Source organism: Chiloscyllium punctatum, chromosome 36, assembly GCF_047496795.1.
Source record: "Chiloscyllium punctatum isolate Juve2018m chromosome 36, sChiPun1.3, whole genome shotgun sequence".
NCBI lineage: Eukaryota > Metazoa > Chordata > Chondrichthyes > Orectolobiformes > Hemiscylliidae > Chiloscyllium > Chiloscyllium punctatum.
Window position 1 is genome coordinate 23,644,971 of NC_092774.1, and position 22,284 is coordinate 23,667,254.

Consider the following 22,284-nt stretch of genomic DNA (forward strand, 5'->3'; position numbering starts at 1 on the left):
CTGGAGGACCTTCGGCTCAGAGAGATGGAACTGGAAGCCAGGCTGCAGACATGTTGGGGGAATCATAGAGCCCCGACATATAGCCTGTGGAAACAGGCCCTTGGTGACACTTCAGTCCATTTGAGAAATTGAATTTGCGTCCACAGAGTTTCCACGGTGTAGGGGGAAGTGTGTCTTGGCAGCCTCAACGATCAAATGAAGGGCTCATCTCCAGTGAGAATACCCAGTCCACATTTCGCCAAAGAGTTAAAGTTCTCTCACAGTCAGAACCCTGGGGCACTCCCATGCAGGCTGCGTGTAATCGCGGGGCTTCTCGATGCATGTCAAGTTTGGAATAATTTCCTGCAGACAAATATTTCCCCTCCTGGATTCAAATGCTGCTGATATTCAGGCCCTGAGTAAATTCCTTGTGCATGCCTGAACAGCAAAGCTCTTTCTCTGCTAATACCTTGAGAGATCAGATCACTGCTGTCAGTGCAGGGCAGAAAATAAGATGAGAGAATTCTGGTTTGTACGGAACATCCTTCTCTATGTTCTACCCAAAATCTGTCTCCCAATTCCTCCACCTTTCGATGGATTCCAAACCGAATTCACCCTTCCGTCCTCCTGTTTTTGCCCAGCTCCCCTCTCTTGAAAGCGCTGACTCTCAGTTCAGTTTCTCAGCCACTTCTTCCATCCCCAGTATGTCGCCCATGTCTTTATTTAGTTTTTAAAAGAGAAAGGCAGTGGTTTGCTGATGCCAGGACGTGAGGGTGACTGCGCTCACACAGTGTTCCAGACTCTGTGTAGTGTCATTTACAAAAATCTGCACTGCACGTGTACGGAGAAGGGGATCCTGGGAGTCGGGGGGGGGGGGGGGGGGGGTATGGTGGGAGTGGGTGGTATGCATTCACCACCTCCCCATTGAATCAAGACCCACTCATCCCCTCAGCGTCCCCTGTCCATTTACCCATCGCCACCGATAGCCCCCCCGTCCATTCTCTCTCACTATCCCGAGCTTCCCGTCTCTTCTCTCTCTCACACACACATCCCACCCTCTGCACCCTCGTTTCTTACCCCACTCTCTGCAACCCCCTCCATTCTAGCTCCATACCATCTGCCCCCGTCCAGTCTCTCATCTACCCTCTGTCCCCCATCCATTCCCCTTCTCTTTCTCCCCACCCTCTGCCTTCCTGTATCCAGTCCCTCTCCCCACACTCATTCTCTCTCTCCCCCCACTCTCTGCCCCAATCATGCTCTCTCCCCACCCTCTCCTGCCATTCATTTTTGCTCTTTCTTCCCCCACATTCTGCCCTCGTCCACTCTCTCCCCCCACACTCTGCAACCCCCAATTCCTCTCGCTTCACATTCTGCACCCCCCATTCTCTCTCTCTGCCAAACCCTCTACCCCCCAACCTGTGCACATCCAGGCTTTCTCTATCCCCGATGGTCTGTCCCCGTGTCCATTTTCTTTTTGTCTTTCCCTCCAAGCCTCTTCCTCCTGTCCAATCTCTGACCCCGCACCCCCAACCCCGTCCTTTCTCCTGCCTCGAGACCTCTGAGCATAGAGAGAGAATGGATGGTAATTACTCTACCTGGGAGACAGGAGGGGTTGATTTGAGAAATAACTGATCTTTAACATTGAGAATAGCGAAAACGATGTACTCAGAAACATCGGTAAAGTCTGAAAGCATATTCAATTGTTGAAAAAAAAAGCTGCAGCCATCTTTCTGAAATTTCCATAAAAATCTGTGTAGTTAGGCCACAGTTGAGGACAGGCTGGAAGGGTGCATGGGCGGAATCCTAGTCTTATGAAATTGGTTCAAATTGTGTAGAAATAGAGCCATAGAGTTGCACAGCACGGGAACAAACCTTTCGGTCCACGCCGACCATATATCCTAAATTAATCTAGTGATCCATTTGCCACCATTGGCCCATATACCTCTCAACTCTTCCTAATCATATACCCATCCAGATGCCTTTTAAATGTTGGAATTGTACCAGCCTTGACCACTGCCTCTGGTAGCTCATTCCATACCTATACCACGCTCTTCGGTCCTTTTGAACCTTTCCCCTCTCACCTTATACCTATGCCCCTCTAGTTTTGGACTTCCTCTACTCTGGGGAAAAGACATACAAATGTTGAGCAGCCAGACAAAATGAAAAAGTAATAAAGTGTTGAGCTCCAGGGAAACAAAACAAATTGTAGGTCTAGCGTTTCTTTTTTCTGACTGGCATTTGGACACCGATAATTTGTCAGTTACACTGGCAACTCCACTTGGTATACTGCGCATGCTTCTCAGTGTCAGCAAGCACTGCGCATGCTTCTTGGTGTCAGCAGAATACTGCGCATGCTCTTCTCTGTCAGCGGAACGACGCACGATATTGTTTTGATGGGCCAATGGAAAGTGCTGGAGGACCGGAAGGAGCCTGCCCCCATTGTCTGAATGCGGAAATTGGATCATGAGTTTGTGTTGGTGCCGTTGCTGCTCCTCTCTCTCTGAATGAAGATTGAGCCTTACCCCAACTGCAACTTCTTTCCTCTATCCAACATCTGTGAGTACAACACATTTTTCTCACCCCCTTTTCCATTCTCGTGTTCAACTCGACTTTCAGCAAAGTTGGTTCATGTCTGTGTCTTAATTAGCAAACACGTGGCAAATGCAGTAACACAGTGTGCAGTTGTCGCCTTTCCTGTGAAATAAAAGCAGAGAGGAGATGCATTGTTTAAATGGTGATATATTGGGATGTGGAGCAAGTGAGGATTGCAGATGCTGGGGATCAGAGTTGAAAAGTGTGGTCCTGACAAAGCACAGCAGGTCAGGCACCATCCGAGGTGCAGGAGAGTCAACATTTTGGACACAAGCACTTCATCAGGAATGATGTGTGGATGTACAAAGGTGCCTCAGCTGCCTTCTACTCAGGCTTTCTACTCCAGTCAATGCCAGTTGTCACAAGCAATGACCAAGGCAAATGGTATATTAGCAAGAGAAATTGAGTTCAGAAATGTCTTCCTGCAGTTAGGGGTCATTGAATATATTCAAAGCTGAGTTCATCTGACTTTTAAATGTCAAAAATAGTTATGGGGGAAGGCAATATTTTTAAATTAAATATTTTATTGGAAACATTTTCAAATCCTTTACAAAACATCTAGACACAGAAAAGAACTAAACCAAAGTACAGAAAGATAGAGGCAATACAACAATGTCATATCACAATGCTATTAATAATGAACTACCTACTACCCTACCAGAACAACCATATCTGCTGAGTTTAATCTAAACTATAATCAAATTAAATAAAAATTAAAGTAAACTGAATGCACATTAACTTAAATTAGATTATATCACATTACTTTATTCTATTTCACTCACCACACCTCCACTGAGACTCCCAATCCTGGGAGCACCAGTTATTTTCCCAATATTCTTTTCCCCCAATCTCCCCCTCCCAGGGCCCCACGGGTGCCCAGACTGATTCCCACGGCTGTAACACGCCCCTAATTAATATTGCTGATAAGTCTGCATCAATATAATTTAGAAAGGACCGCCATGTCTTGTAAAATTGTTCCGTTTTGTGGTGCACCATATTTGTGAGGTAGTCTTGGGGGAGATGCTCCATCACCAGCATATGCCACCCCATAAGACCTGGGGGCTTTTCCAATGGCCAATTCATTAAAATGTGCTTCCTCGCACAGTGGGTAAGAATGTTACACAGTCTCTTGCCGTGTTCCCCCAGAGAGAGCAAATTTGGCAACCCCAGAAGAACTTCAATCCTCAGGATGTTCTTACCAAGCACTCCAGTATCTCTGGATCTTACAACAGTGTGGGAGAGTGCCTATACTAATTTTACATTTGGGACCCCCTGGTGACGCTCCTCTCTTGAACTTAGCTAGCCTCTCTGGCGCCAAATGAGCCCTGTGTAAAATCTTCAATTGCATGACCTCTGCTTTGTTACATATTGAAATTTTCCTTACATTTTCCCATATATCTTCCCATACTTCCAATGAAATATCCTCTCCTAGCTCCCAATTCCATGTCCTACAGAGTCCGTCCACATCCCGAAGGCACATCCCTTCTGTAAGTGATGCAAAATACGATCTGAAACAGCACCCGTACACTGGAGCACTCTTTTCTCCACATGTGGCCTGTAAAGCTGAGCCAGGAGCGTGGTCTTCCTCTGTATATAATCCCTTACCTGAAAGTACCGGAAAACGTTCCTATTAGACAATCCATACTTCTGACTTAGCTGGCTAAATAACATCAAGATCTCCCCCTCAAATAAGTTTCCTAAACAGGAGATTCCCTTATTCTCCCATGACTTTGAGCCAGAGTTCATTGCCCCAGATTGAAATCATTGGGCTCCCGCCAATGGGGTAAATGACGAGGTCTTCAGCCAATTGCCCTTGTCTTGCCTCATTATCTTCCAGGCTTTCACCGTATTTAAAATGATTGGACTCTTACACTGCTCAGTCACAGATTTCATCTTATCCATGAATAATAGATTAACTAGGGGACTGCAAGGCTTCAATGTCAAGCCAAATCGACCCTGAACCCCCCTGTGCCCAGTCACCCACATATGCTAACAAAGCACTTATTTGATATCTCCAAGTCTAGAAGATCCACTACCACCACCAACTCCCCCCCACCCCCCCCCCCCCCCACCCCCGTTTTATCCTCTCCAGTAATTGTACATAGTTAGCTTTATACAGCTGGTGGAAGGCAGGGGTAATAAAAATTCCCAAATACAAAAACCCTTTTGACGACCATCTAACCAGGAACTTCATTCCATCCTTCAGATCAGGCACCTCCATTAATACCTCCCACTGGCACGGCTTCCGATTCTGTAAAGTTGATCCTGCAGCCCGAAAAACTCCAGATACATTAATTGTTTGAATCAATCGAGGAACGCACTCCTCCGGATTGGCCAAGGAGAAGTGGATGTCATCAGCTTATAGGGTGATCTTATTCCCGCCCATTCCCACCCCTGGCCCCACTATTTCAGGATCCCTCCTGACAGCCCCAGCTAATGGCTCAATTGCCAAGGTAAGTAGCAGTGGTGAAAGAGGACACCCCTGTCGACTACCTCTCCCAATATTAAAGTTATCTGACTTAGTGCAGTTTGTGATGATGTTTGCCTTAGGATCATTATGCAACTCCACCACCCATCGACCAAAGGATCCCCCCCAAACCAAAACGCTGTAGGATCCCAAATAGGTACGGCCATTCTATCTGGTCAAATGCATTTTCTGCGTCTAGGGAGACACCGAACCCGGGATCAATCTTTGCTGGCATACCTGCACTATGGTCAGTACCCTCCTGATATTGTTGGAGGAGCTACAGCCCTTGACAAAACCCGTCTATTCATCTTTCATAATTTAGCGCAACACATTTTCCAACCTCAGGGCCAGCATCTTGGTAACAATTTTAAAATTTAAATTCAACAGGGTCTGTGTGAAGCACATTCTTCAGGCTCTTTCCCCTCCTTTAAAATGAGGGAGATATTAGCCTCCCTAAGAGAGTGCAGAAGACAATCCTGTGTATATGAATAGCAATACATCCCCAGAGGCGGCTCCACGAACACATTTATGAATTCCTTATAGAATTCACTTGGGAATCTATCTGACCCCAGTGGGATGCTTTATTGCTTCCTGCACCTCCTGTATCGTAATAGGCCCATTCAACAGGGAAACCTATTCTGCCTTTATACTGGGGAGGTGCAGGTCCTCAAAAAAGGACTGCATCCTCGCTGCACCGTGTTCGTCTCCCTCTGACCGATATTACTGTGCAAAGTATTCCATAAATCTAACATTGATCTTCTTCAACTCACTGTGCCAGCCTTCTCTCTAACAGACATAAAAGATTGGGAAGCATTTTTCTTTCTAGCCAGATATCGACTTGGCTTATCTCCAGATTAAAACAATCTTTGTTCAGCAAAGGAGACCCTTTTTTTGCCACCTGTGTGTGCAATGAGTCGAGAGCAGTCCGGAGAGCTGCAGTTTGACCAGGGAAGGCCTATTATAATATGCTTTCTCAGCTATCTGCAGCCGGGTCTCCAGCATATGATTTTGCTCCTCCCTCTGTCTCCTTCCATTTGTTGAATACGAAATAATCAGGCCTCATAAATATGCCTTAGTGGCCTCCCACAGTATTGCTGGATTACTGGCCATACCTGGGTTGATATCCCAGAAGGCCTTGAACTCTCTTCTGCTGTACTCAACGGATTTGCTACGCCTTAACAGGAATGGGTCCATGCACCAGTGCTGTGCATCCATTCCACCACCCTTGACTTTACCATCTAAATACACTGGCACATGGTCCGAGACACCTATATTGCCAATTTCACAAGCCAATGTTCTGTTCAAGCAATCCAATGGCATTAAAAAGTGTCAGTTCCCATGTGGCACTTGTGTGGGTTGGAAGAGAAAGTTATGTCTCTTCCATTAGGGTGGAGATGCCTCCACATTAGGGTGGAGATCCCAACTCCTCGCACATGTCCACCAACTGCTTAGGTTGTGTCGGTGTATCTGCCTGGCCCCTTGGCACCCTGTCTACCTCGGGATCTATTAGGCGATTAAAATCTTCTCCAATGACCATGCGGCGCACCCTAGACTTATTAATTTAGCAACAGCATCAATTAGAAATTTAAGAGGGTGCACCGGGGAACGATATACATTCAGGACGCCATACTCTTCTCCATGTGTTAGAGCTGTAAGAATGATGGACCATCCATGTTCATCCTTAATTTGCTCAATTACCTGGACAGGGAGGTTCATTCTTACCAGTATAGCCACTCCTCTACACTTGGAGCTAAAGGAGGAGAAGAATACCCTATCATAACCCCCCCCCCCCCCGCCCCCCCGCCCCCACTGCAGTTTTAGATGTTCCTTATCATTTAAATGTGTCTCTTGCAGCAGGGTGATGTCCACCCTTTCCTTTCTAGGGCTTAACAGCATCTTTTTAATGGGGGAATGGCTCCCTTTTACATTCCAGGTGCACCACCTGAATGAATCAGTAGCCATGGTCATCCAGGGCAGCCCGTGGTTACCCAAGAGGAGGAAGCTTATCTGAGGTGTGGTGAGCGACAAAGACATTAACTGGATAAAGTCTAAAAACTACTCCTATTAAAAACTACTCTAAATAAAAATCTAACAACCACATATAACTTAAGCAAACACTCAAAATAACCCCAATTATGTAGAGAACTCCCCCCCCCCCCCCCCCCCCCCCCGCCCCACCCCACCCTTGCCACCATCCCGGCTCCTTCCCGCTGAGGCTGTGCCCCAAGCGCCAGGCAATTCACAGATTGAACAAAATATATTATTTACATTCTGAGAGTTAACAATGCTTGCCCATCTCCCCACACCCTTTCTCCATACATCTTAACCACAGATATCGCCACCCCAATCCAAAAACAAAAGGACAGCAGTGAAAAAAAGGCCTCAGATAATACCTAACCGACCGTTTTACTAAATAATTCCAGTTTTATATGAAGGCAGTACATATCAAGCCGATAACCACAACAAAAAGGGGCAAAAAGTAGCATTGTCTGTAATGATGTCCCGCCTTCACCCCGACCTGAGTCCTTTAATTCAGTGAATTCACAAAGCCCTTCGCCTTTTCTGTTGAATCAAAATTATATACCGTCCCTCCATGAGAGAAATGCAACACGGCCAGGTACCTCAAGGAATATTGAATGTTCAGATCCCTTAATTTTCTCTTAACTTCATCAAATGCTCTTCTGTTCTTCATCCAGGCTCCCGAGAAGTCCTGAAAACACATTATTCTTGAGCCTTTGTGCATTAAGGCCTCTGGATCTCTTACCAGTCTTCTTGCTGTTTCAATCACTAACTGTTTTTCTTTATAATGCAGGAGTTGCACTCGGACCGTGCGGGGGCGTGGGTCCGGCCCTGACCGCATTTCGATCAAGTAGGCCCGCCCCACACTCGACAGACCCGACTCCGACTCCAGCCCCAGGAATCCAACGAGGTCTTCACCTTCCTTGCATTCCGGAAGACCCACGAGCTGTAAGATTTTTCTTCTACTTTTGTTTTCCAGGTCGTCGTCCACTTGCTCCTGAAGGACCCGAACCTGGTCTTCCAGCGTTTGGATCCTTCCTCCTGAGACCTCTGCCACGGTCTCCGATGCCACGGTCCTCTCCTCCACTGCCTATTCTCTTCGGTCCAACATTTGAATTTTCTGTTTATGCTTTTCCAGCGTGGCAGATAGTGGTTCCACTGCTGCTTCAATCTTATCTCAGAGTTTGCCATCTCCGAGAGTAACTGCTGCTGCCCCATTAAATCCAAAGGGACAGCCCTGGGAGTTTGAGCATTGGCTCCAGGCACCCCTGATGCAGTAGGAGAATGCCCTGCATACTGCACCCCTGTCGGCTCCTTTCCTTCATTTGCTTTCCTTATGGTCTTAAAGCTGTCAAACCACAATTATAGCAGCTCCAGATGTTCAGTAAATTTCTATTAGCAATTTTTTTTCTCTTACAGATGGTTAATGAGGTGGGGGGGTGGGGGTAAAGGTCCACCTTGCCGGGGGTGGCAGACCACTCAAACCACCGCCATCTTGGATTTCCAAGAAAATGGTTTTAAGACCAGTACAGAACACCTACAGGGTCATACAGCACAGAAATAGACCCTTCAGTCCAACTAGTCTATGCTGACTATGTTTTCAAACCCAACTAGTCCCATTTGCCAGTGATTGGCCCATATCCCTCTGAACTTTTCCTATTCATGTGCTTATCCAAATGTCTATTAAACATTGTAACTGTACCTGCATCCACCATTTCCTCTGGACACCCATTCCACGCACAAACCACTCTCTGTGTGAAAAAAATGGAGCTCTTCATGTCTTTTTTTAAAATCTTTCTCTTCTCACCTTCAAAATTTGCTCCCTTATCTTGAAAGCCCCACCCTAGTAAAAGGAGACCTGCCGTTCACCTCATCTGTACCCCTCATGATTTTATAATCCTCTATAACCTCACCTCTCAATCTCCTCTGCTCCAGTGAAAGAAATCCCAGTCTATCCACCTGGCTGTAGGTATATTCATATCCAGTTAAGATCTGTTCAATGCTGGTGCAGGCTCAAAAGACCAAATGGCCAACTCCTGCTCCCAATTCTCTCACTCTGTGTCCAGAACAGCATTGGGAGATTGGGAAAGGGGAGATGTAGATATCTTGTTTGTTTTTATTTTTAAAATGCACTTGATTCCCACAAATAAATGCAACAGGTACAAGTACAGCACATGCAGTATTCCTCATTGCAGCTTCAAGGTTTTGTGTCCTCTTCTTCCGCTTTGGCTCCAGCACGTTCGGCATCCTCCCCCTCCCTCCCCTCCCCCCCCAACCACCCCCCCCCCCCCCCCCCCACCCCCACCCCCACCCCATCCCCGCCCTGAGCCGTTGATCCTTCCATTGTTTATAAAATCAAGAGAGGCATGGATAGGGTAAATAAACAAGGTCACTTCTCTGGAAATCCAGAACTAAAGAATAATAGGTTTGTGGCGGGGCGGGGGGGGGGGGGAGATTTAAAAGGGACCTAAAGGGCAATTCATGCAGAAGATGGTGCATGTAAGGAAAGAGCTGCCAGAGGAAGTAGTGGATGCTGGCATAATCCTAACATATTTAAAGGCATCTGGATGGGTATATGAATAGGAAGGGTTTAGAAGGATATGGGCCAAACGCTGGCAAATGAGACCTAGATTCGGTGAGGATATCTGGTCAGCATAGACTAGTTGGACCAAAGGGCCTTTGTCTGTGCTATATATCTAGATGACTCTGGTTTGCCACTTCAGTCTGTTCAGTTTCTCTCTCGTATCATTGCCTTGATGTCTCATTCCAAAACTCCCCCACCCCCGTGGGGGCAGGTTAACCATTTTGCGTTTGGTTGTTTGTCAAGAAGCTGAATTGCAGTTCATCCTGAATGTACACACTATATTTTTGCTTCCCAAAATCAGACATACTCACTCTCAACAGTATCCCAATGTCGTGGAAGATATTAAGTTTCAGGTGGAGGTATCCAAAATTCAGAGAGATGTCAGTTGTGACTGTTTTGCTCTTCTGTCCCTGTCAGATCCTGAATCAGCACTTTCAGGAGAATTAGAATGGAGTGAGAACAGAGAGAGAGAGAGAGAGAGAGAGAGAGTGGGATGGTGCTTTCAGTTTTGTGGAATAACAAAAGAAAAGAATGTTCTGCAGAAAGTAGAATTGCTAGTTCTGAATTTCTACACTGGACTGACAGTGATGACTTTTGTAATCTCTTTTCAGAGTATTTGATCTGAAGATGAAGTTTCAAAATCAACACATGAAGGGCTTATGCCTGAACCATTGACTCTCCTGCTCCTCAGATGCTGCCTGACCCATAGTTTTTGACTCTGATTCTCCAGCATTTGTGAGCCACTCAATCCATCGGGACTGCAACAATTTTCAACTATGATCCAATTGGTTCCTGTTTTAGTACGTTTTCAACATCAGTGGGACTGGAAGAGAGACCCTACTGTTGCAGCAACGCACTGAGTGTGGAGCCTGAATCAGTTATCTGGCTGGATAGAGGAATTCAAGGCAGGGAGGGGACATACACGCGTTTGTATGCAACTGTAGCTTCGGCCATGGAGAAACCATGGAAGTGTGGCGACTGCGGGAAAGGCTTCCGTGTCCCGTCTGCCCTGGAGACACATCGGCGCAGTCACACCAGGGAGAAGCCATTCTCCTGTCCTGAGTGCGGGAAGGCGTTCAGTGATTCCTCTGCCCTTCTGAGGCACTGACGGGTGCACACAGGGGAGAGGCCCTTCAGCTGCCCTGAGTGCAGGAAGAGCTTCAGCGATTCCTCCGCCCGGCTGAGGCACTTGCGGGTTCACACAGGGGAGAGGCCCTTCAGCTGCCTCAAGTGCGGGAAGGCCTTCAGCGATTCCTCTGCCCTGATGAGGCACCAGCGGGTGCACACAGGGGAGAGGCCCTTCCGCTGCCCAGATTGTGGGAAAGTGTTCACTCGCTCCTCCCACCTCGCGATTCACCGGCGGGTCCACACCGGTGAGAAGCCCTTCCCCTGCCCCAAATGTGGGAAGGCCTTCAGCAATTCTTCTGACCTGCTGATCCACCGGCGGGTCCACACCGGCGACAGGCCATTCACCTGCTCTGTCTGCGGGAAGTGCTTTACACGCTCTTCTGACCTGCTGAAGCACCGGCGGGTCCACACTGGGGAAAGGCCCTTCAGCTGCTCTGAGTGCGGGAAGGGCTTTACCCAGGTCTCCCACCTGCTGACACATCGGTGGGTCCACACTGGGGAGAGGCCATTCACCTGCCTCGAGTGCGGGAAGGGCTTTGCTGTCTCCTCCACTCTACTGACGCACCAGCGGGTCCACACTGGGGAGAGGCCGTTTGCCTGCCCCGAATGTGGGCAGAGGTTCACAATGTCCTGCAGTTTGAACAAGCACCAGCGGAGGCACCAGTGCTCCCAACAATCAGATTCTGCCGGTAACACTGCTGAGGGTCACCCCCAGGACTGAACCTCCTGCCCTTTCTGACAGTGGGTGCAGTGGGAGAGCTGATAGGCTTTTTTGTTTTCTACTGGGGGCGGGGGGGGGGGGGTTTGGGAGTGGTGGTGGCTCATTGGTTAGCACTGCTGCCTCATAACACCAGGGACGCAGATTTCATCCTCAGGGTGACTGTCTGTGGAGAGTTTGCACTATCCCCCACCACCCCGTGTCTGTGTGCGTTTCCTCCGCGTGCTCCAGTATCTTCCCAAAGTCCAAACATGCGCATATTTGGGCGAATTGGCCAAGCTAAATAGTCCCATAGTGTACAGGTGTGGTGCATTAGTAAGGGGTAAGTGCAGAGTGATAGGGTAGGAGAATGTGTCTGGGTGAGTTACTCTTCAAAGGATCACTGTGAACTTGTTGGGCAGAAGGGCCTGTTTCCACACTGCAGGGATTCTATAATTCTGTGAACATTGCTTCCAGTGGGCGCTGCTGCTCATTGATCCCAGGACCCGCACAATCCAAAGACCACAAGACCATTGGAGCAGAAGTTAGGCTATTTTGACCCATCGAATCTGCTCCACCATTTGTTAGAGACAAAATAAACAAACTTCAGATGCTGGAATCTAAAATAGACAAACAGGAGGCTGGGCACAGCAAGGCAGGCAGCACCAGGAGGTGGAGAAGTCAGCATTTCAGGTATTATCCCTCAGGACTGAAGAAGGGTTCTACCCGAAACATTGACATCTCCATCAGAAATGATTTATCAGGAGGTTGTTAGAACGAGAGGGCATAGGTTTAGAGTGAGAGGGGAAAGATTTAAAAGGGACCTAAAGGGAAAACTTTTCATGCAGAGTGTGGTGTGCGTATGGAATAAGCTGCCAGAGGAAGTGGAGGAGGCTGGTAGAATTACAGAATTTAAAAGACATTTGGTTGGGGACATGAATCGAAAGAGTTAGAGGGATTTGGGCCAAGTGCTGGCAAATGGGACTAGATTAATTTAGAATATCTGGTCAGCGTAGACGAGTTGGACTGAAGGATCTGTTTCCGTGCTGTACCTCTCTATGACTACCGGTCTTGATGTAAGTTTAGAATTGAGTAACTTTGAATTGTTCAATCTTGTTGAATTCACCTCCGGGAAGGTTTCAAATGAACCCCTCCAAGCAATATGATTTAACTACACCGAGTTGGATAAAGTATCCCATCAAGTTCAACAATGAATCGCAGTTGAAGAAGTCAGAAGTCACACAACCCCAGGTTACAGTCCAACAGGTTTATTTGAAATCCCAAGCTTTGGGAACATTGCTCCTTCATCAGTGCTGCTCCTTCATCACTTCACCTGATGAAGGAACAGTGCTTCGAAAGCTCATGAGTTCAAATCAATCTATTGGGATTGTGACCTGGTGTTGTGTGACTTCTGACCTGTCCACCCCCCAGCACCTCCACTTCAGAGTTGACGAATGAGATCAGATTTTATTCAGCATGATTTAGTGAGATATTCATCTGGGTGACCTTATGACTGAAACATCGATCCTCCTGCTCCTCGGGTGCTGCCTGACCTGCTGTGCTTTTCCTGCATCACACTCTCAACTCTGATCTCCAGCATTTTCGGTCCTCACTTTTTCCTGGTTCATGTGGAAACTCAACACTGTCAGAGTGACAAAGAGACACCAGTCATCGAGTACTATAGCACAGAGACAGGCCCTTCAGCCCAAACCGGTCCATGCTGACCAAAATGTTTGTCAACACTAACCCCATTTCCCTGCACTTGGCCCATATCCTTCTAAAGTTTTCCTATCCATGTATTTTTTGTTTTTTTTTCAATGTTGTTCATGTACCTGTTCCAACCACTTCCACTGGCAGCTGTTTCCCCAGGCGAACTACACTTTGTAAATATTTTGCCCCACATCTTTTCTTCCACCTTTCTCCTCTCGCCATAAAAACACGTCCTTGCTCTTGAAATCCTCCCCCTAGGGAAGAGACCGTTACCATTAAGCCAACTCTACCCCTCATGGTTTGAAAATATTGCCTCAACTTCCTCTGCTCCAGTAGAAAAACATCCCAGCCTATCCAGCTTAAATTCTAATTTGATAATAATGGCAGTGATGATTTTGGCTGTGTATGTGTCAAGGATCGCTCATTTCTAAAGCAATGCTGTGTCTCTTAAGTGATCTTAAAACGGTTGGTGGGTGGGAGGGATCAGCCTTCGCTTTATAACAGTATTGAAGACATTCTCTTGAATGCAATGGAGTCAATATTAATCCTAGCCTCATGGTGTGGTTGTGGATGAATCACCTTAATTTGGCTCCTGACTCAGAAACCGCACAGAGAATCAACTGCTGAAACAATGATTTGCACTTTATTGCACGTAGCAACCACAAATAAAACCTCTCAAGTTCATTCAGCTTCACCTCCCGACCTTGGCTATCACCCAGTTGATGGCTGAATTTAACTGGGTTTCCACCGACAGTGCCCATCTCTGGAAATGTCCAGGGGTTTGATGCAGTATTATTCTTCTAAGTACTGCTGCTGCTGTATCATACTGGAGTTGAATTTTGGTGGCGGTTCCTCAATTTCAAATCTGTGGAGTGACTTTTTTTAAGACTCTAACATCACCTCACATTGCTGGAGACCTCAGGTCTGTAGTTTACCTTCTTATCCTTGAAGGTTCGGTGTCTGTTTGAAACAGCCTGCCCTGCATTTAACCCGTCTATGTCAGGGCTTTCCTTCTACAGGCAGAATTAATTGTCCTTTTGTCACACCATTATTAACAACATTATCTTACCTGTCCCAAGAAACAACTTACTGTGTTGCCTCCTTCTTCCCAGGGATGGTTAACAAGCCATTTATCGTGTTGAATCTGCTCTGCCATTCAATCATGGCTGATATGTTTCTTAACCCCATTCTCCCTGTAACCTTTGAGCCCCTTGATACTCAAGAGTGAGTGAATGGTGGAGCAGACTCAATGGGCTGAATGGCCTAATTTCACTTCCTGTGGTGTCACAGTTTCTCATCAGCCCTTTCGTTTCCTTGCTCCAGAAAGAGTTATTGTTGACTCGTGAAGTTGGGGAAGTTCTGGAGTTTCCAGGTGCACACCACGCTCCTCTCTGCCTCCTCTTCCTCAGCCTTCAGGTAAAGGGAAGACCTTTTAGAACAGAGATAAGGAGAACTTCAGACAGAGAGCGGTGTATCTATGGAATTCACTGCCCCAGAAGGCCGAGGAGGCCAGATCATTGAATATATTTAAGATTGGATAACTAGGTTCTTGAGTATCAAGAGGATCAAAGGTTACGGGGAGAATGGGGTTGAGAAACTTGTCAGCCATGATTGAATGGTGGAGCAGGCTGAATGGCATAATTTCTGCTCCTATACTCCTGTATGCTGATGTGTGGAGGGGTGAGGATGGGGGAAAAGAGATAAAGAGGGGAATACAATTAAGGTGAATCCGGATACAGATACATAGGAAATTCAAGAATTGTACGATAAATTTCAGACCACATAGAAGCACTGGCATACAGAGGGATCTGACCATATAGATCTCCAAAAGTGGCAACACAGGCTGGTAACGTGATCAAGAAGGCACACAGCACGTTTGCCTTGCGTGTAAGAGTTGGCGAGTTATGTTATAGCTATTTATTCCAGTCACATTCAGAATATTACATGCAGTTCTGGTCGCCACACGACCGGAAGGACATGGATGCTCTGGGGAGAGGGTATAGAGAAGGTTCACTAGGACATGCCTGGTCTGGAGGTCTCATTATGAGAAGAAATGGGATAAACCTGGATTATTTTCACTGTAAAGATGGAGGCGGAAGGATGACCTCAACAAAATGATGAGACACACAGATTGGCTGGACGGGGGCGGCATGGTGGCTCAATCATTAGCACTGATGCCTCAGAGCACCAGGGAAACTGGTTCGATTTCAGTCTCAGGCGAGTGTCTGGGTGAAGTTTGCACATTCTCCCTGCGTCGATATGGCTTTCCTCCGGTTTCCTCTCACAATCCAAATGTGTAGGTTAGGGTGGAGTGGCTATGCTAAATTACCCACTGCCCAGGAATTGGCAGGTTAAGTTGGATTGTCCATGCTTAAATTGCCCCACAGTGTTCAGGAATGTGAAAGTTCGGTACATTAGTCAGGGGTAAATGTCAAGTAATAAGGGTAGTGAAATGGGTCTGTGTGGATTATTCTTTGGATGTTTGGTGTTGGGCCAGATAGTCTGTTAGATACTCAGAGGCTTTCCCCCCAGGGTGGAAAAGTCAACTACAAGAGGGCACAGGTTCAAGGTGAGAGGGGGACAGTCCAGGGGAGAATTGAAAGGAAAGATTTTTCACACAGTTGGATGGTGGATGCCTGGAATGCAGGGCTAGTGGATGTAGTGGAAAGAGGCACCTTAGCAACAATTAAGGTATATCTGGATAGACACATGAATGGGAGGTGAATACAGGGACAGAAACCACGCATCGGCAATAAATAGAAGGTCTACGTTAGGATTAAGAATTGGCACACGCTTGGGCGGGGAGGGTGTAGGGGGTAAAATGAACTTTCAAAAAGCAGGGGATACCTGTATGCTGATGAAGGGGTGGGTGGAGGCTCAGGTGGAGCATTAACACTGAGAGGCCAATTGGATGGACTGTGCTGGAGACTCAATGGGACAGAGACAAATGTATCTATTAAAATCTACCTGCACTTCAGCCGCTTCTGTGGACTGTTTCCGTAGGGAAGGTGCAATCCCTGGCTCAGAGAGTGTCAGGCCCCACTGGAAGTAAAGTGGGTGAGAGCGCGGCCAGTCAGCATAAAGGAAACCCTTACCCCTCCCACTTCACCCACTAAACAGGGTTCAAGATGTGACTCTCAGCAATGGTAACAGCAGAATCCAACCCGAATCCCTGCGCCATCTCACTTGCGAAGTTGCTGGTGTCTCCCCAAGTTGCACGACTGGGTGAAGCCTTTCCCACACACTGGACAGGTGAACGGCCGCTCCTTGGTGTGGATGCGCTGGTGTTTGTGCAGGGTGGAGGAATCGCACAAGTCATTGCTCCACATGGGACAGGTGAACAGCTTCTCCCCAGTGTGGACGCGGAAGCTGAGCAGCAGGTGATACGACTGGGTGGAGCCCTTCCTGTACACGGAGCAGGAAAACGGTTTCTTCCCGCTGTGGATCCGCTGGTGCGGCAGCAGGTGGTGTGACTGAGTGAAGCCCTGCCCACACACAGGGCAGATGAACGGGTTCTTGCTGGTATGGACACACTGGTGGGCCAGGAGGTGGTGTAACTGAGTGAAGCCTTTTCTGCACTGAGTGCAGGTGAACAGCCGCTGCCTGGTGTGCAAACGCCGATGAATCTCCAGCGCAGATGGCGAAAGGAAACCATTCCCACATTCCCCATATTTCCACGGTTTCTCCATGGGGCAGGTGCCCTCATCTGTCTCAGACCTTAACAATCAGTTGAAAACTCGCTCACGCTTACAGCATGTGTGTGCTGTTACTGGTGAACCCGCTGATCATTGGAACACTCTCATTCAGTCTGGAAAGCTTGTTCCAGTCACTACTCTGGTGTGTGGGTATGTGAGACTCTGGGTTTCCAGTCACACTGACGTTTAAAACCTAACTAAGCAGACAGACCTTCTCCCCTTTGTTTTCAAGGCCATCAATATCCACGTCCTCGTGAATCAAGTGACTGTCAGACGTTGATGCGATGTTTGGTCTGAGATTTCTGCCGCCAAATTCTTCTCTTGTAATATTCCTGTGAAGTGATTGCAAAGGTCATCACAGTCAGTCCATGATAGAAAATCTGAACGTAACTCTAGTTACTGTGGAACATTCTTTCCTCTCAGTCCCAAAGATCTTTGTGTAGATCTATATGTAACTGTAAACCAACACGGTTATGGGGCAGACTGCATACCTCCACGAAGAGTTCACATGGACTCAAGTTGCTGAATGGACCTCTGTAGTGCAGTATTGACACTCTTACAGAAGATCTACAATATGCTGCAGTACGATATTACAAGCCCAGAAACAACTGCAAATCAGACAAGGTCTTTTCAGAAGTTGGACCATGAACTTCTGAAGCTGCTGCTGCTCTTCCTCTCTCTCTGAATGAAGATTGATCTTTACCCAGACTGCAACTTCCTTCCTCTGTCCAAATATTTGTGAACACAGCCCTTTTTTTGAAGGATGGCATGTTTTCTGATCATCACAGTTAAAGGGGTGCCTTCCCCCTGATGTGCAAAGGGACAGTCAGTCAGGGGAGGGCAGGGTCACGTCTTGTGTTGTTGTGTGAAATCTGTGACAACTGCAATAATTCATCCCAACTCCTGTACTCAGTGCTCTGACTGATGAAAGCAAGCATGCCGAAAGTCTTCTTCACCGCCCTGTCTACCCATGACTCCACTTTCTAGGAGCTATGAACCTGCACCCCTCCATCTCTTGGTTTGAAATACTGCATATGAAACAGATTTGGTGCTTGTTGGTATGTGTGCTTATCTGACTCTAATTTGGTATTTTATACTGAATGCCATGACTGATAAAGGCCAGTGTGCCAAAAATTTCTACCTGTGACTCCATTTTCAGAGAACTGTGAACCTGTACTCCAAGATCCCTCTGTTCCACTACACTCCTTAAGGTCCTGCCATTCACCATGAAATTCCTACCTTGATTTGACTATGCAAAACGTAAGACCTCACACTTATCTATATTAAACTCCATTTGCCATTAATCTTAAACCTATGCCCTCTAATTTTGGACTCCCCCACCCCAAGGGAAAAGACCTTGCCTATTTACCCTACCCATGCCCCTCATGATTTTATAAATGTCTTTAAAGTCACCCCTCAGCCTCCAAAGCTCCAGGAAAAATAGCCCCAGTCTATTCAGCCTCTTCCTGTAGCTCAAACCCTCCAACCCTGGCAGCATCCTTGTAAATGTTTTCTGAACCCTTTCAAGTTTCACAACACCCTTCCTGGAGCAGAAAGCACAGAATTGCATGCAGTATTGCAACAATGATGGAACCAATGTCCTCTCTGAAGAGGATTTTAAAACAATAGTTATAACTACAAGCAAATCAAGTTAGTTGCGCATGACTTTCCCATAGCAGTTTGTTTTGGCTATCCTTCATTAACCTATGCTTTATAATATATATGAAAATATTTTGAGGGATGGGATTGTTGCTAGCACGTCCAACATTTGCTCACCATCCCTCATGGCCGTTGGACCGAGCAATTGGCTACATGCTAGAAGGCAGTTGAGTTTCAACCACATAGTAGGAGGTCTGGAGTCACATGATGTGAGCGTGTGCACACGCGTGCGTAGGGTTGTGAATGGTAGATTTCCATCCCTTAAAGAACACTTTCACAACACTCTGTAATGATTGGACAAAAGCAACAGTTCTGGCAGCATCTATGAGGAGATGACACTGTTACTGTTTTGAGTCCGGTGACCCTTCAAAATTAGGCTGGATTCAAAACATTAACTGTTTTCTTTCCACAGATGCTGCCAGACCTGCTGCGATTCCCCAGCAATTGTACCTTTTGTTGCTGATCTCCAACATCTGTAATTCATTGTCTTAGCCAATAATGGTTTCTGGTTGCCAATACTGAGACAAACTCTCACTTCCAGATCTTTGTATTCATTGAAAATAAAGTCCACTAGCATCCATGATGGGATTTTAATTTTTGTTCTCAGAAGATAGATCTCTGGGCGACTTAACCAGTATCACTAGATCACAATCTTCCCTTCACTGACAGTGACATTGACAATCTTGTCCTGAATATTTTTCTTTATTCATTCATGGTACGTGACACTTTGTCTCCCAAAAAAAAACAAGTGCCAATTCAGAGGGCAGTTAAGAGTCAACCACATGACTTTGGATCAAGAGTGACACATTCACCAAACTGGGAAAGGACTGAAGATTTCCTTCCTTAAAAAAAGGTTATTCGTGAACAAGATAGGTACTTATGACAATTGATAAGATCACCAAAGCACCAAATGCCACCAACTCCCTATAATCTCTAGGCTTCCCAACACTGACTGGTCTGTAATTGCCAGTTGTATCCTTTTCCTCATTACTATTTACTATTTAATTCAGCCCATTAAGTTGACTCTGCCATTTATTCAGATCATGATTATTCTGGTCAACATTTACTCCACTTTCCTGCCATTGTCTCATAATCCTCAATTCACTTACTGATTAAAAAAAAACAACTCTCTCAGCCTTGAATGCAAATAACAACCCAGGCTCAACAGCCCTCTGTACTGTCAAGTTCCACAGATTTACTGCCCTCAGGAAAAATTCCTATCTGTCCTAAACATGCAATCTCTTATATGGAGGTTACTTCCTCTGGTCCCAGACTCACCCACTTTTCCACATCTAGCCTGTCAAGTCTCCTCAGAATCTTGTACGTGACAATAAGGTTACCTCTAATTCTTCTAACTTCTAATAAGCACAGGCTCAACCTATTCAGTTCCCCTCATAAGACATTCTTGCCATCCCTGATATCATCATGGTCAACTTTCTCTGGAGTGCCTCCAATACCAATATATCCTTCCTCAGGTAAAGGGCCCTAAACTGTTCACAGTATTCAGTTGGGGCCTGACTAATGCCTTACATAGGTTCACTATAACCTTCCTACATTTATACTCTATTGAAAAGGCCAACCTCCCATTTGCCTCCCTATTACTCACTGAAATTGGTTGAAGAGATTCGTGGACGTGATTCCAAATCCCTCTGTTCTAAACTTTTCTCCATTTAATATTCAGTTCTTCACCTCCTGACAAACTGCTTTACCTCATTTTCCCATCTGCCAAGCTTTCACTCATTTGCTTAACCTGTCGATATCCCTCTCCAGATATCTAATGTCATCCTCGCCACCTGCTTTCACATCAACTGTCTCTTCTGCAAACTTAGCAATAGTACATTCACTTTACTTATCCAAGTAATTCATATATATATTGTAAATAATGTTGGCCCCAGTGCTGATCCCGGTGGTACACCACTAGTAACAAGTTGCCATCCTGAACATGCCTCTTATCACAACTGTGGTAGTTAGCCAATCCTCTATCCATGCTAACATACAGCCTCCAACACCCTGGGCTCTTTGATTATTTCATGAGATGTGAATATCATTGACTGTGCCAACAACTCTTCCCAAATTGTCCTTGAAAATGTGGTGTTGAGCTGCCTCTTAAATTGCTTCACAAACATGACGTGGACTACCACAATGTTTAGGAGTGTGTTCTAGCATTTTGGTCAATAACAGAAGTAATGCGGTATATTCCGCAGTCGGAATGCTGTGTTCACACTTGTTTGTTCTTGGTGGTTGAGGTCATGGCTTGGAAGGTGGTTTTGAAGAACAACCACTCATGCAATCAAGCCAGACTGATAGATTGTGGCCAGAGACTCTGCCACTTTGACTTTCCTCATCAATCACCCAGGACTCTTTGCTTACTATTTCATGAGATGTGAATATCATTGGCTGTGCCAACAACTCTTCCCAAACTGACCTGCCTCTTAAATTGCTTCACAAATATGATGTGGATTGCAACAATGTTCAGGAGTGAGTTCCAGCATTTTGGTCAATAACAAAGAAACAATGCGATATATCTTGGAGTCGGAATCCTGTGTTCACACTTGTCTGTTCTTGGTAATTGAGGTCATGGCTTGGAAGGTGCTTTTGAAGAACCACCACTCATGCAATCAAGCCAGACTGAGAGATTGTGGCCACAGACTCTGCCATTTGATTTTCCTCATCAATCTACATTCTTTCCAGCCATGTTTCAGTCTCAAACTGCCACGCAATGCCTTCCGATACGGCTTAAAGGTAAGAATACACAAGATAATCAATCGTATTTTGGGTTGTATAAATCTTAGCCTGCCAGAATTACTTTCTTAGACTTTAATTAGACTTTAATTGGCTGCATGAAATGGTTTGTTGGTCAGACTTGAATCATCATGCTCAAAGGAGACAATGCGAATAATATCATTAAGCTCCTCTTTTTGTTAAAAAAGGACAAGCTCTTGATTTATTTTTACAACTTACTGGTATTCACACCTGCACATTCAATGTCAAACTCAGATATCATAAATGAAATTACACCATTAATTTTGTTTTACAACAATCCAACAGATCAATTAATAATACACAATGAATACCAAGTCTCATTAATATGAAATTAAATTTGATCAAATAAAATGTAAAATTCAAGATGTGAGATAACAAATGGGGGAAGGGCAGAAGGTAAGAAATGCAGCATCATAGAAGGTGCTCCTCCAGGGAGTGTATTTTACCAACTACAACTGCTCAATATAAACAAACACTCTGACATGATCCTCCGGTTTTAATGTAAACCATAGCCCCATACAGTAGGTACCATTTAAATAAGTTAATAGATACAAGCCTTGAGCAAATCCAGCCTCCAGCCGGACCCCCCGCTTCTTGGAGCTCGGACCTTCCTCCAGCTCCGGGGGGTTGTTGAGCTCCTGGGCTCCGGCCGCCGCCGAAGAAGCCGCGGGCGCCGGCTCTCTCTCCTCCACCGCCGACATTTTTAATTTGTTTTCTCGTTCACCCGGTAACCGTCACCTCCCCCTTCCCGGGCCCCGGAAATTATACAAAAATAAACAATAAACCCCACCGGGGACTGTCTCCTTTTCTTCACAACTTTTGTTTGAAAAGTTCCGGCTTTAATTTGAAATGTATTTTCAAGGTATTTTCTGAGGTAAACGATGCCGTCTGCCCCCCTCCCTCCGTCAGAAACCGCCCGCTGAGTCGATGAGAAAACCGCAGCCTCGCGCCGCCATCTTTGTTTTTCTTCTTCTTTCCGTCTCCTCCCTCT

The 22,284-nt window shown here is 46.2% G+C and overlaps 1 protein-coding gene and 1 pseudogene across 2 annotated transcripts; one reads left to right on the forward strand and one right to left on the reverse strand.

Annotated features, from left to right (window-relative positions):
• Nucleotides 1-2,406: 2,406 nt before the first annotated feature.
• LOC140460252 (uncharacterized) lies at nucleotides 2,407-11,550 on the forward strand (annotated as a pseudogene).
• Nucleotides 11,551-13,797: 2,247 nt separating this feature from the next.
• Nucleotides 13,798-22,284, reverse strand: LOC140460257 (uncharacterized). Of its 2 annotated transcripts, none has more exons than XR_011953927.1 (3): nucleotides 21,850-22,284; nucleotides 16,144-17,203; nucleotides 13,798-14,605 (listed from the first exon to the last, which is right to left on the reverse strand). XR_011953927.1 is itself a non-coding variant. In XM_072554709.1 (3 exons), exons 2-3 carry the CDS (start codon nucleotides 16,863-16,865, stop codon nucleotides 14,506-14,508), a joined length of 603 nt encoding a protein of 200 aa, XP_072410810.1. In that variant the 5' UTR covers nucleotides 16,866-17,203; nucleotides 21,850-22,283; the 3' UTR covers nucleotides 13,798-14,505. The 2 variants fall into 2 exon arrangements, 1 of the variants encoding a protein (XP_072410810.1); XM_072554709.1 differs by having other exon boundaries at nucleotides 16,363-17,203; nucleotides 21,850-22,283.